The sequence below is a fragment of the Cydia pomonella genome, chromosome 11 (genome assembly GCF_033807575.1).
Source record: "Cydia pomonella isolate Wapato2018A chromosome 11, ilCydPomo1, whole genome shotgun sequence".
Classification (NCBI taxonomy): Eukaryota; Metazoa; Arthropoda; class Insecta; order Lepidoptera; family Tortricidae; genus Cydia; species Cydia pomonella.
Window position 1 is genome coordinate 23,095,722 of NC_084713.1, and position 15,682 is coordinate 23,111,403.

The 15,682-nt window shown below is 39.7% G+C and overlaps 2 protein-coding genes across 3 annotated transcripts; one reads left to right on the forward strand and one right to left on the reverse strand.

Annotated features, from left to right (window-relative positions):
* Window positions 1–478: 478 nt before the first annotated feature.
* LOC133523079 (uncharacterized) lies at window positions 479–3,793 on the reverse strand. The gene is made up of 4 exons (XM_061858584.1): window positions 3,474–3,793; window positions 3,267–3,317; window positions 2,804–3,199; window positions 479–2,324 (listed from the first exon to the last, which is right to left on the reverse strand). The coding sequence occupies exons 1-4, from the start codon at window positions 3,594–3,596 to the stop codon at window positions 1,848–1,850; spliced, it is 1,047 nt and encodes a 348-aa protein (XP_061714568.1). The 5' UTR covers window positions 3,597–3,793; the 3' UTR covers window positions 479–1,847.
* Window positions 3,794–4,248: 455 nt separating this feature from the next.
* Window positions 4,249–15,633, forward strand: LOC133523080 (superoxide dismutase [Cu-Zn]). Of its 2 annotated transcripts, none has more exons than XM_061858585.1 (5): window positions 4,249–4,321; window positions 4,458–4,536; window positions 5,414–5,464; window positions 13,908–14,078; window positions 14,923–15,633. In XM_061858585.1, exons 2-5 carry the CDS (start codon window positions 4,471–4,473, stop codon window positions 15,100–15,102), a joined length of 468 nt encoding a protein of 155 aa, XP_061714569.1. In that variant the 5' UTR covers window positions 4,249–4,321; window positions 4,458–4,470; the 3' UTR covers window positions 15,103–15,633. The 2 variants fall into 2 exon arrangements, with proteins under 2 accessions (XP_061714569.1, XP_061714570.1); XM_061858586.1 differs by having other exon boundaries at window positions 4,281–4,361.
* The last annotated feature ends 49 nt before the right edge of the window (window positions 15,634–15,682 follow it).

A 15,682-nucleotide genomic window follows, 5' to 3' on the forward strand; every position in this document is an offset into this window, starting at 1 on the left:
CTTGTTGGGATTAGTCCGGTTTCCTCACGATGTTTTCCTTCACCGAAAAGCGACTGGTAAATATTAAATGATATTTCATACATAAACATAAGTTCCGAAATACTCATTGGTACGAGCCGGGGTTTGAACCCGCGACCTCCGGATTGCAAGTCGCACGCTCTTACCGCTAGGCCACTAGCACTTCTAGTTATGTTTATATGTTACATATTTCTCTAAGACAATACATAATCGCGGTCACCAAGACATTGACACTCCAGACTTACACACTAACTTTGTATGAATTCAGACGATTCTTTGTATTCGCTAGGCCACCCCACTAGCGTCTTTTGAGCGTTGGCGTCTAGTCAGCGCTATGGAAAATGGCGTCGCTGCGTAGCGTCGAGCAGCAGCCATAGTGTTGACTATATAGAACGTCGCTCGGGAGACGCTAGTGTGGATGTGGGGCCTCTCAGATTGTGGATAATATAAACACAGTATATGGTGGTTTAATATATTTATTATCAAAAATAGTTTCCGTAATAAAATAGATAAATATAAGTAAAGAATGAGTGATCCACACATCAGTTTTCTGAACAAAACGCGAGTTATTTCGTAGTCGACATCTAGCGTCAAGTAGCGAAATTTATCAGTACTGCTACTTGACAATAGATGTCGCGACGAACGAAACTCTAATGCTCAACAATTTGAGTTACCACTCTTTCTTTACTTTTCTCTGTGGTAATATGAAGCTAAGATTAGCTTTAGCCTCTTTAGGTACAAACTTCCCCTCAAGGCTGAGCCTGGTGTTTTAAGTAACTACATTTTACGAGTTTTAGTAGTGTATTATGGTCATCAACTCGTCATCATAAGATATTTAAGAGCTGCGCTCTTGTCGGTGAAGCAAGCTCCAGGTATTTTTTCCTGGACTAGGATTGTCCGTCTTTCCACGGCTTTACGATCACGATCGTTAGTGCTAGAAAGCAGTAATTTGGTATGGATACAAATTATGCATGGCGAAAAAACGGTAAGATAAAAACTGGAAAAAAATTTTGGGAACCTCATGCAAAATGATATTTTTGGAATTTTATGCTTTGACCCAATAGTGTGGGGTATCGTTGGTTAGTTCTTTGAAAATAAATAAGGGTCTCCAAAAATCATTTTTTTAACTAACTAACTGCTATGGCTCAGCGATCCAAAAAGAATCTTGGCCTCCGAAACGAGAGAACGCCACCTGTCCCGATACAGCGCGGTTTCCTGCCATGAATTGGCATTCAGCCGATTTTTTTAAACAAAGTTAATATTTTCGGAAATAATCGCTTGGGAAAAAAAATAGGTGACTTTTGAACCATGCGTCCAATAAATATGAAATAAAATCGTGAAACAAAAGCTTGTAATGTACATGATACTTCCTAATTCTTAACTCCCCATTTGGCCTGTTCTGCCTGAATGGGAACTACGAAACCCTACACTGAGCGTGGCCCGACATGCTCTCGGCCGTTTTTTTTGTATTATGGTCAAATTTATTTAAATGAATTCCAGAATATGAATTAAAATGATCATTTTAGACATAAGCCCATTCGGATATTATCCCAACTGAGCTAGATCTGTTCTCACTAATGTCATATCTATTGGATTCAGCATCAAATCAATCTAGCAGTACCTTTTGCAGTTAAATTAGATACTGTCACAGGATCAGAGGCCCTACCGCGAACCACGTTCAATGTGTTGCCTCCCTGTCACACGTACGAATTTACAAGTGCAACAGGGAGGCAACACGTCGAACGTGGTTCACGGTAGACCCTCAGATATCAAATCCGATCAGATTCACCTGTTTCAATTTGCCAGGTTCAAAACCTGGCCTTAATGTTTTATGGTATAACCTTGTCTTCTGTCCTGACAGGTTCAACTATAGCACTTGTTTCCTTTGGTCTACTTAATTCAGTGGCAGTAGATTTTAGGGCAATTGATTCTGCGACAGTTTGTTCCTTTACAGTATTTGATTCCTTACAAGCAGTTGGTTCCTTGGCGACAGTTGCTTCTATAATAGCACTTGGTTCCTTCAGGGCAGTAGATTCCTCTATAACAGTTGAGTCCTTTAAGGCAGTTGATTCCTTTGTTGAATTTAGCTCCGTTGACATTGATGGAGCTAAATTGATAATTATCGCAGTATTCTCCGCATCTATGTTCATAGTTAGACCTTGAGGTTCTTTTTCTTGAAGTAACGCCATCTCTTCTTCGCGCAGTAGTTGGATTCCGGACATGTTCTGCAAGGTGTTGAGATGTTTGATCCACTTCTCATTGCGGATACATGATATTTCGTCTTCATCTTCATAGGTTTTTTGGAGCTGTTGAGAAATGAATGTAGAATGTAGTTGAATAATAGCAGTTATTACTAAGATAAAGCAGTTGCAATTTCTTAAATGAATCCTAATGATTAATGATATTCGACGATTTCTACGTATTTAAGTATTTATTAATACTTATATATTATATATATCGTTGTCTAAGTACCCTCAATACAAACCTTATTGAGCTTACTGTGGGACTTAGTCAATTTGTGTAATGATGTCCTATAATATTTATTTATTATTTATTTATATTTAGATTATTATATCAAGAGGTATGTTACACCCTCTTTTTTCTTTTTTATTTCCATAGAATATTTTTTTGCTCTTTCAGGTCCAAAAGAGACTTTTTTCCCAAAAAAAGGGCTAACTGAAACCATCATTTTATAAAGAAGACTGAAATACAAGGTTAAAAGTATAATTTTGGGCCTCTCATGCATCAAAATATTTATAAGAATGTGAAAGAAACAGCAACAAACCTGCACATTCAACTTCTTAATATCCTGAAGGTTCTTCTTTGTCTGAAGTTCTGCTTCCTTCTGTTTCAAGACCTCTTGCAACTTTGCATGCCTGGCTGCGTCACTCTGGTGCATCAGAGTGCTACCAGGTTCCTCTGAATCCAGACCTTTGTTGGATTTGTCCATTTCTGACCAAGCCGTTGTCGATATAATTGACCCAGTAGGGGGTATAGGGCCATATGTCATGACCTTGAGACTTTCCACCTCATCATCTGCGGAGAGGGCCTCGTCATGTTTCAAGCATTGAGGCTCTTCGTAACCGAAAGGCCAAGAGCATGTAGTGTTCTCACACATGACTACTTTTTCGTTGAAGTTCATGAAGTAACAGCGGACAGCGCTTTTGCACACTGGACAGTCCTAAAAACAGATTATTTTAGACATTTTATACATTTTAAAATAACAGTGGACAAACTATGTTTACTACCTTTACATATTGGCCAAATGGAGATTCTTCTACTTCAGGTACTTGTAATATCTGAAAACAATTAAGGAAAGATGTAAATAAATTAAAAAACAATTTTATAAGTAAGAATATTCTGAGTTGTTGTAACTTTATTTTTACTGTTCAATATACGCATATTTATTCATTTAGGTTAGAATATAATTTTATAAACGAGTATAATAATCTTACAGCTTCTATTTCGTAGTCAAGACCGGGTAAGGCCGGTGTCTCTCCGCCGATTGCCTCAACCACCGAAGACTCCTGCATTGCATTATCAGCAGACGCAGTTTCGTCTAATGAAGGATCTCTCATTTTGCAAATTATGTATTTGATGGTTGTTTTATGAGAAAAATACTATCTATAACTACTTTTCCTAGCAATTAGTACATATTTACTACTGAACTGAGCCCGGCAAGACGCACATTGCCCAAGTTGTGTTTTCTGTTTTGTTTACTTTTGATACAAAGAGCATATAATATAATCACTATTTTGATACTTTCTCTTGATTTGACATTTTGGTTTTTTTTGTCTATGCAGTCAAAACCGGCAAACCAAATCAACCAAACAGTTAATCAATAGTTCAATATATTTTTTTGCATTAATCTGATATTTCGCTTAGAATTGATTCGCTTTAAAGATGTCTGACTTTTAATAAAAATTAAAAAAAAATCTCTATCATGGTAAATAACTCTCGTTTAGTCGGAAAATGATACATACGAATATGCGTTGAACGAAACCTGTTTGAAGAAGTTTTCAGTTTTTGTTAACTACAAGCGTGTTTGTTTGGTCACAATTTATTTTTCAACTTTTTAAATCGTTTATTACATTGTAATGCAAATAGCAATCTAAGGGATCATTTTGATAAGTAAATTGATAGTGAAAGGTATGATTTTGCAACGTAGTGTAGCTCTAATCACAATTTCTGTAACGTGCTGCAGTGTTAATGCAAGCACTTGGAATATGCTTGAGGTATATAGGGCTAAAAACACCCTAGCTATTTTTTTTTATTCCAGCCAAAGTCCGGACCGAAGACGAACGTACGTGCGTCATTTATCGACTTCATCGTTGTTCTATTCAGTCAGTCGCCATAAAAAATAGTACAAGTTACACGTTTTTAGTTAGTATCCCAGCGGATATATTGATTATAAAGCTTTGAATTGTTCTACTTCGCAGAAATAACTACAAAATGCCAGTTAAAGCAGTCTGTGTGCTCAACGGCGATGTCTCCGGGACGGTGTTCTTCGATCAAAAGGTACGTTTTCCGGTTTTTCTTGCTATTATATCATTGGTCAACCTTAAACATTATTATGATACTATCGTTCACGTTATGATTACAATTAGATTAATTCGATGTCTTTTGTAAGTTAATAAGTATCTAATGTTCTGTTATCTATCTTTCTTTAACCGGTTGAGGTAGGTAGGTAGTGCATTCTAGAATATTTTCCTATTTGTGCACGATGTTTACTTCTTAGCATGATTCATAATTAAGTTTTACCTCCACATCATACTTATGAAACATGTCTTTACCCACTTTTGAGGATAATAACATGAAAATCTTTGCTAATAACCTAAACTTGTGCACTTAACAGGTTTATGCTTGCACAGGTTTCTTATTAGAATGAGAAACACATGATGTATTTATATATGTATTTTGGTGTATGTAATACCCTCCCAATACTCGTTGAATTGAATTGCACATAATTATACTTTGGTGTTATCAACTACCTTTTTAACATGAAGTTGTTACCCGTCTCAATGATTTATATAAAGACAAATGTTACTGTTATGAAACTCATTTTTATCTCACTTAATATCAAACAAAATATGTATGATTTCATTAGCTCTATGTATAGTGTATTCCCATCTGTCCCCACTGGGCACAGTTGAGAATAGGCACTACATACAAACCATTCCCATCTGTGCCCGCCTCTTGTATGGCGGTGGTCACGTGGGGCAGGAACAGATGGGGGAATACACCCTATGTATGTTAAATTTTTGGCTCCCTGCTACCTAAATAGCTCAGTGTTCTAAAACATGTAAAGTAATTGTTTTATTTGTCTCATAACACAGGTATTAGAAAGCAACATTATTATATATTAAACCCTTAAATATTTTAATTTTTATTTCAGGATGAGAAGTCACCAGTAGTGCTTACGGGTGAAGTGAAGGGGCTCACCAAGGTAAGTGTTATCATAAAACATTTATCTATACTGTAGGTTATTTTGAGTGTGGCTAGGCCATCAACTGTGTTGCTAATATAGGCTATGCAGGCTGTTAAATCTCATGTTTATTTATTTTTTTAGTATGTGGAAAACCAACAGGGCTATATATATCTAGAACTTACAATAGAATTACAGAGCCAAGTACAGGTTCTCACTTAATGTTAAAAAGACCCCACAATACATAATTGTGCTCACCACTCATTGACACTCCCAGACTTAGTAACATTTGTATGAATTCAGAGCATTCTTTGTAATCACTTATTGGGACCACACCTCACTGGTGTCTTTTGAGCGCCTGCGTCTAGTCAGCACTATGGAAGATGGTGTCACTGTATAGTTGTGCAAACATTGTGTTGAGCACCAGCTGTAGAGTTAACTAGACATCAAGAACTAGTGGGGGCTCTAAGTTGTAAATAGAGGGACACTGTAAAAGTCACTTAATAATCATACAGAAGTAGAAGGGGTAAGGTAATTTGATAGCTGTAAGCATGTATTTATTTATTTATTTAATCTTTATTGCACAAAAGAAAACCTTATAGTACAAAAGGCGGACTTAATGCCATGAGGTATTTCATGGGATTGAGATTTTATTTATGTATTGTATTACCATATAAATCATATAATTTTTTATTTAAGGTTTAAAGGTACTTAAGTGTTGCACTATGCTTTTCCAATAATATTTTTACATGAACATGCGTCTATCAAAAATGTCATGAAGCTGGTATCAGGTTTCTTTTCAAAATTCTGGATATTAATATACCTAAATGTGTCTATAAATGTACAAATAATTACTCACCCTTTGAATGCCACGCCTATTGTGTGCGGTACGCCAATGTGTACCTTGTCAGAATGGACGAAGGTTGATATTGGGCTGTCGCCGCGCGTCAGTTGTCTTTGGCGGTGCAAGAGTTGGCCTGACCAAAACAGTTTGTCTTTACACTAACAATAAGGTGTACAAATTGACTGTTAAGAGCCCTTATTCCTTGGAGCGTTCTCCGATTTCACGAAATAACGCTCGATAGATGGCGTTGGCGCTCGGTACGCGAGCGCCGGCAACGCGACGCGCGTTTCAATGCAGACTAGAATAATCTTGATAGTTTTCAATATAATTTCAAGCAACATTAATTTTAGTGTTATATGATATCATATGGGCACTCTTTATTTTATTTTATATGCACAGTAGTTTTTTTTTATGTACACTACTACTAAGTGTACAGACTACAGAGTGTACTATAACCCTTGCTCTTTATTCTGTCTCTTTCACACCAATGGAAAATGAAAAAGTTAGTAAATGACTGCAGGTATAAATAAAGTACATTAGTGCGATAGAGAGACAGATAGTGTTTCGTTGTCGTGACGTAAAAGATTGGCATGTTGACTATGCATCCATGGCGCCTAGCCAACATGACGATCGTTTGCGCATGTTAGTGCGATAGAAAGACAGATAGTGTTTCGTTGTCGTATCGTAAACGATTGGCATGTTGGCCACACACTTGCTTGGTGCCTAGCCAAAATACCAATCTTTTGCGTATATTAGTGCGATAGAGAGACAGTAGTGTTTCGTTGTCGTATCGTAAACGATTGGCATGTTGGCTACGCACCCATGATACCTAGCCAAGAAGCCAATCGATTGCACATATTAGTGCGATAGAGAGACAGATAGTGTTTCCTTGTCGTATCGTAAACGTTTGGCATGGTGGCTACGCACCCATGCTGCCTAGTCAAGATGCCAATCGTTTGCGCACATTAGTGCTATAGAGTTTCAGTTTTATTTGAAATCACGTTAGGGTTTGTATTATTATTTTTGACCCCAATGAAGTCCATCCAGGTTCTCATGATGGAGTCAGGAGTTGGTCACCAGGAGGCCTACCGCGAACCACGTTCGACGTGTTGCCTTTCTGTCGCACTTGTAAATTCGTACGTAAGTGTGATAGGGAGGTAACTCGTCGAACGTGGTTCGCGGTAGGCCCTCTGAACTCCTAATCTATTCATTATAATTCCATCGTGTTTGGGCTCAAAAGATTTGCCCTGACGAACACTATCGATCTAGATGAGGTCCAGCGTCTCATGACGGAGTCAGGAGTTGGTCACCAGAACTCCCCAGAACTCCTAATCTACTCATCATAACTCCATCGTGTTTGGGCTCAATAGATTTGCCCTGATGAGCACCATCAATCTAGATGAAGTTCAGGGTCTCATGATGGAGTCAGGAGTTGGTCACTAGAACTCCTAATCTACTAATTATAATTCCATCGTGTTTTGGCTCAATAGATTTGCCCTGAAGAGTACCATCGATCTAAATGAAGTCCAGGGTCTCATGATGAAGTCAGGAGTTGGTGCTAGAACTCCTAATCTACTCATTATAGATCCATCGTGTTTGGGCTCAATAGATTTACCCCGACAAGCACCATCCATCTAGTTGAAGTCCGCGGTCTCATGATGGAGTCAGGAGTTGGTCACTAGAACTCCTAATCTACTCATTATAATTCCATCGTGTTTGGGCTCCATAGATTTGCCCTGACGAGCACCATCGACCTATCTTCGATCTATCGAAATCTTTTGAACCCAAACACGATGTAATTATAATGAGTAGATTAGGAGTTCTGGTGACCAACTCCTGACTCCATCATGAGACCCTGGACCTCACCTAGGTCGATGGTGTTCGTCAGGGCAAATCTTTTGAGCCCAAACACGATGGAGTTACGATGAGTAGTTTAAGAGTTCTGGTGACCAACTCCTGACTCCAGCATGAGACCCCGGACCTCATCTAGATCGATGGTGCTCATCAGGGCAAATCTTTTGAGCCCAAACACGATGGAATTATAATGAGTAGATTAGGAGTTCTAGTGACCAACTCCTGACTCCATCATGAGACCGCGGACTTCAACTAGATGGATGGTGCTTGTCGGGGTAAATCTATTGAGCCCAAACACGATGGATCTATAATGAGTAGATTAGGAGTTCTAGCACCAACTCCTGACTTCATCATGAAACCCTGAACATCATCTATATTGATGGTGCTCGTCAGGGCAAATCTATTGAGCCCAAACACGATGAGGTTATGATGAGTAGATTAGGAGTTCTGGTGACCAACTCCTGACTCCATCATGAGACCCTGGGCCTCATCTAGATCTATGGTGCTCGTCAGGGCAAATCTTTTGAGCCCAAACACGATGGAGTTATGATGAGTAGATTAGGAGTTCTGGTGACCAACTCCTGACTCCATCATAAGACCCTGGACCTCATCTAGATCGATGGTGTTCGTCAGGGCAAATCTATTGAGCCCAAACACGATGGAGTTATGATGAGTAGATTAGGAGTTCTAATGACCAACTCCTGACTCAATCATGAGACCCTGGACCTCATCTAGATTGATGGTGCTCGTCAGGGCAACTCTATTGAGCCCAAACACGATGAGGTTATGATGAGTAGATTAGGAGTTCTGGTGACCAACTCCTGACTCCATCATGAGACCCTGGGCCTCATCTAGATCTATGGTGCTCGTCAGGGCAAATCTTTTGAGCCCAAACACGATGGAATTATAATGAGTAGATTAGGAGTTCTAGTGACCAACTCCTGACTCCATCATGAGACCCTGGACTTTATCTAGATTGATGGTGCTCGTCAGGGCAAATCTTTTGAGCCCAAACACGATGGAATTATAATGAGTAGATTAGGAGTTCTAGTGACCAACTCCTGACTCCATCATGAGACCCTGGACTTTATCTAGATTGATGGTGCTCGTCAGGGCAAATCTATTGAGCCCAAACACGATGGCGTTATGATAAGTAGATTAAGAGTCCTGGTGACCAACTCCTGACTCCATCATGAGACCCTGGACCTCATCTAGATCGATGGTGTTCGTCAGGGCAAATCTTTTGAGCCCAAACACGATGGGATTATAATGAGTAGATTAGGAGTTCTGGTGACCAACTCCTGACTCCATCATGAGAACTTGGACTTCATCCGGGTCAAAAATAATAATGCAAATGCAAATCCTAACGTAATTTCAAGTAAAAATGCGTTTTTCAGAAAATCGCAGCCAAATAACACTAGACCCTACTCATAGTGTTGTGATCCTGCCGGTGAGTAAGGTTGCCAGAGCTCAACGAGGGGCGGGAGGGGGTTAGAGTTGGCAACGCGCATGTAACTCCTCTGGAGTTGCAGGCGTACATAGGCTACGGATACTGCTTACCATCAGGCGGGCCGTAAGCTTGTTTGCCACCGACGTAGTATAAAAAAAAAGGACCACTGAAAATCCATCAATAAGCGAGAGTCTGTTAAGCATAGTGTAAAAAATGAACTTTTATTAAGATTTTCTAATCGCAGTATATAGCACTTCTCGGAACTCCGTAGCTGATTACGATCGCAACGAATGCCTGACAATCGAGCACAGGTCCGTCCTCTAAGCGCGCTCCGCGCGGACTGAGAGCGGGGCGTCGCTGCTGCGTGATTTATACGTGTTTTAAAAAAATATAAATTTACGGCAATGTAGGTCCCATAGTTATGATTTTTTTTATAGGTTAACATAAAGTTACAGTTTGCTATAATATTATTTTTAAAGCAAAATATGCGTACAATGTGCGGAAAAAAAAAAAAATAAAACCCTGTTTTCGCCAAAAAAATGAAGAAAACTCGGAAGGTATTTTATCAGTTTTTTCAAATGAATCTTCGATTGTTAATCATTCCAGCCCCTCGTACGAGATATGTTGAATCAAATTGTAGTCATTCATGTACCAAATGATTCTTGTTTACAGCAAAATTGAGAACCGAAACGCCACATCTCACTGCAAAATTTGGAAAAGACTCCCAAAAAAACTCATTAAAAAAGAGGTTTAAAAGAGAAAATGAAAATTTGAACTGTTGGAGCCGCTAGTTTAGGAAACGATTATTTAAGTACGTTACCAATTTTTGAATAAATACTAATAGTTACGTCGTAATCTTGAATGAAAAAGGAAGCATTTTACAAAATACGCTCGTCTGTAGGAATAAGGACTCTTAACCATTTGGAAGATGGTATTACCTACTTATTTAATTTGGTGACATGGGCGTACGCAGATACAGGCATACCCCCCCCCCCCCCTCCCGGAGCTGAAATTTTACATACAATATATCCCCGTCTGTGGCGTCTGCGCCCCCCCAGGCCTCCGGCGATATCAACTCCCCCCCCCCCCCCCCTAGTTCATTGGCTGGCTAGGCCCTTGCTTGGTGTTGCTGAAGACCTTGACCTATGATTGTTTATATGAAAGGTAAAGATACAAGCTATTATTGCCTTCTAGTATTTTATCTTTTAAATTGTTTTCTTGTGATTAAGTTCAAATATTTTTGAGTCAAAAAACAGCTGGCCCAATGATAAGCGGCAACTGCAGCCAATCAACATCTGCAGCAGGTCTGTTACAGTCATGGTTATACCCTGGACCTGGACAGACTGGGGCAATTTAGGTTCGATAATACTGCAAAGGCAAATGAAAGATGTAAATAAAGCAGATATGTCTGCATTATTATTTAACTTATTATTATTTATTTAATTTGCAGACATATTTGCTTGAGTTTCAACTTGCCTTTGCACTATTGTCAAACCCTAAATTGCCCCCGTCTGTGAGAGGTATGGTCATGGTGCATTCTTTAAAAACTTATACATTATACACTTATTTTAGGCACCCTGTAATATTTTCCTTAGTGTTTTATTTGACTCCTTATCATCTAACCGATGGCATTGGCAATTTGTCAAAAAAACTAGACAAACGGCCTACCGCCAATATCTAAAAACGATGTTACCTCTATTCGTCTAGCATGTTTGAGCAGGCAAATACTAAAATATCGATTTGTCGGTAACTTACACTTTTCCACAAGTGAACTACACTTTTTAAAGAACCCGCCTTTTTAGGTAATATTTATCCATTTTACGTGGCTACTTATATTACTAATAGCAACATGTCAAGAAGCCGGGTCAGGAAGGCAATTATGGGAAACAGATGTAAATGTATGCGTGCGTCGGTAAACAGGCCGCGACGCCACGACCACGACCTTCACTGATAATTATTGTGTAAGAATGACTTGAGTTTTTGAGTTGTATTTGTTGTATGTCACGGTGACCGTATGCAATGGATGTATTAGATTAGGGATCTCCAAACTTTTTTACCCGAGGGCCATATCTCTTAAACTTTCGCCCGGGCTACCATGGGTTTTTTTTTGCACCGGGAGCGGGGTCTAGATGCTGCTGTTAGGAACAGTTCCACTTTAAATGAATGCTGAACCCCTGGAGACTGGGATCCGTTTGGCAACCTTCCGCGGGCCGGGGTTTGGAGACCCCTGTATTAGATAATCCCTACTAATATTAAAAATGCTAAAGAAACTCTGATTGACTGTCGTTTACCTCTGCACGCTCAAGCCGCAGAACCGATTTGCATGATTCATGATGTTTTAGGCTAGAGGAAGGATATACGATAGTTTTACACCCAATAATAATAATAGTAGTATACTTAGCACAAGTACATATCGCAAAAAAATGTACAATGAATGCAGTGTACAAAGGCGAACTTATCTTAAAGCCACTGAAACGAATAAGAAATTATTATCACAACCCATAATAAGTATCACGGCAATTTACAGCTAATACATTCAGTGTCAAGCGCTCCACTTTCAATAAAAAATTAACCCACTTAGCGGGTTCTTGGGAGTGAATAAGAATAACCTTGGAAAGTTGATAAATAAACACTGATTGCAAATGTGTTATCATTGTTCATCAATATCTTAACTCTATGGTGTTCATAAATTAATTAGTACTTCACCTCCAACACAAGCCTTATTGGGGTTTATGTGGGACTAGGTCAGTTTGTGTAAGATGGTCCCGTAATTACAATGCCCTCTAGACTAGCTGTTCTTATGTTTTAAATAAATAAATAAAAAAATCTTTATTGCCACACAACAAAATTTACAATTTCTGTGAAAATAGCTAAAAAATACAAAATAACTTAAACTAATTAACTTAAATTAACATAATAATTACAACTTAAATCTATAATGTGGCAAAGGGTGCCAATCTCAGCATGTGCAGTGCCAGAGGGCTCTGCGCTGATTTTCAGCCTGGTCCCGGGAGAGATTGGGGTCGGTCACTACTAGCATAATGTACCTTTCTTAGGTACAGCTCTATATTGACATCTTTGTGTATTTGTGTGTTCCTGTACTATGGTTTATTAATGTACGTGTATGAGTATGTGGGGCTGGTATGTAGAAATAGTGTAGGTAAGAATGTACTTTGTAATGTGTGTATTATGTTTTGTCTTTACATACAGATAAAAGAAAAAAAGAAGATTACATTCAATAAATATAAAAATAATAAAATGAAAATAATTTATCAAAACCAAAAAAATAATAAATATATATATAAATATAATATTTGGAGCTACAACTTATTTTGTATATTTAATAGATGTGTACGGACTAAACGCTTATATTTTAAGAACGTTAAAGGTTCTCGCAAGGGGGGAGGTAGGTCATTCCAGACTTTACTAGCGGCAAATTTGAAACTCCCCCTGAAGGACGCAGTTTTATGCGGTGGGATTATCAGTTTCGTGCATTTTCTCAGCGTCCTTGAGCGTGTATCCTTTACCCATTTTATTTTATCAAACAGATAGCGGGGTTTTTCAAAATCTAACACCTTCCGAACAGCGCAAGCCAAATGCAGTCGTCTTCGACTTTCCATATTTAAATGATTGCAGTTTTAATGAGTGCTTGTTGTTAAGTGTTCCTGCGAGCAAAGTGTACACTGATTAACTAGTTTAATTACCTATTTATCGCCGTCACAGTCACAGTCAAGCATTTGTTTGTATTTATTATACTTCAAGGACTTCAAAAATAAGTAGAAGTACTGAATAATAAATTAGAGGCCTGAAAAACTATATAGAAGGCTCCATAAAACGTCTGTCTGTCTACATCTTAGCGTCGTGCTTATGACAACTGGCACTTTACTGGCTACTATATTTTAAAACGCAAAATTGTACTGAACTTGCCTCTGTTACAAATTGTACACCCAGCTGCAAAGGTAATTAATGAATTCTAATCATAAAGTGCAGTTCTGCAGCTCGCTGCACAGAACTGAAGTTAAAAAACAGTCTTTATTTGAAATCCGCTCCAAGGCACCCTCATTAGATGGCGCTGTACTTTGAATTAGGTTTTCTCTCGAAGCAGGCAGAGGCACCGGGTTTTTGAGGCCGTCTATAGGATACGGTGACCGCATACCATCAGCCGGGCCGTATATATGACTGTTTGCCACCTGATGTTTTGAAATTTTTTATTCTTGAATTATTCCTATCAGTTCTTGCCCCTTTCCTGCCGAAAATGATCATTTAAACATAAACAGAGATTTTTACGTCACAAATATTTCAAATGTCTTTTTCAGGGCAAGCACGGTTTCCACGTGCACGAGTTCGGCGACAACACCAACGGATGCACGTCCGCCGGAGCTCACTTCAACCCGGAGAAGCGGGAGCACGGCGCGCCGGACGCGGCCGTCCGGCACGTCGGCGACCTCGGCAACATCGAGGCCACCGCGGACAAGGGAGTCACTAAGGTAGGACACTAACCGGACGGGAGCACGGCGTGCCGGACGCGGCCGTCCGGCACGTCGGCGACCTCGGCAACATCGAGGCCACCGCGGACAAGGGAGTCACTAAGGTAGGACACTAACCGGACGGGAGCACGGCGTGCCGGACGCGGCCGTCCGGCATGTCTGAGAAGGGATGGAGTCACTCCTAAGTTTCTTTGTAAGTACATACAACTCCATATCATCCGAGGCACAGATAAATGGAGCAAGCGAATCACCCAATGGTACCCAAGAGAGGGAGAGAGAGGGGCAAAGAGACCTCTAATGAGATGCGCGCAGGTAGCTGGCCGTACCTGGAGCAGAGTGGCAATAGATCGGAGAGTGGAGAAGGTTGGAGGAGGCTTTTGCCGAAGGGCAAGCAGACAAAGAATACAAAAGATGGGAGATAATAGACAGATAATGTGCTACTGTTCTTTGTTCTGTAAATAAAGGTTATTTTATTTTTTATTTTATTTACATACAACTCCAGCACAAATGTGAAATGGCATTAGGTGTAGAATCAGAGGCGACGGTAGGCGTGCGACCGTCTACGGGCTAGTGGTCCCAGGGGCCTCGCGCCTCAAATTCGGCCTCGCTAAATTTACCTTGCTGCCCACACCAAATTATGGTCTTGCCGCGCCACTGTGTAGAACCCCTTTTGAGAGAATATCGCTTAAAAACAAAAGGAAATGTGGAAACACTCACCGTCGAGACGGTACCGAGGACGGAACGTCGCGTACCGAGGTACGCGGCGTTATGATATCGTTTACAGATGTTTGTGCTCAATACAAAATTGATTACTCTATACCTAATGTGGTCGTTCAAATTGCAGGTGTGCATCCAAGACTCGCAGATCTCGCTGCTGGGCCGCAACAGCGTGGTGGGGCGCACGCTGGTGGTGCACGCGGACGCCGACGACCTGGGGCTGGGCGGCCACGACCTCAGCAAGTCCACCGGCAACGCCGGCGCGCGCATCGCCTGCGGCGTCATCGGCCTCGCCAAGTCCGACTAGGCGCAGTACTGGCTGTTCTGTCGCGGACGACTAAATAACTTGTCTAGTTGGTACATAACCTCAAAATGTTAGGTTAAACTGTCCTTTTGCCACAATTAAGCATTTTACCAAATGAAAATTGATCCCGATTAAAATCATCGGACTTAACAAATTTAACTAAGTAACTGTTATATAGGTATTTAACATCAAAATGTTTGGTTCCAACTGCCAAAATGTTGCATTTATATATTTTACTACATAATAAGCGAGTGGGAAAAGAATGAATATTGAAAATTGCATTTTAAGGTTATGGTACCAAATAATAGAATTTGGATTTACTAGTGTACCTAATGATCTTCTAAAGAACAACTGATAACATGTAAAATATAAGTGATATTTGCCTATAAATAATGTTGGTTATGCCAATGTTTTTAAATTGTTATAAAATAATCTATCTCTATGGCATTCCCAGTGTTTGTTTTTTTTTTTTTTTTTTATCGGTGCAGGGAACATCGGATCTGCATTTTGTTTCAATAAATAGAAATAAACTTTTTTTTGTTTTTATTTTCTTTTTTCTAATGCCTGCATCATGCATGAATAT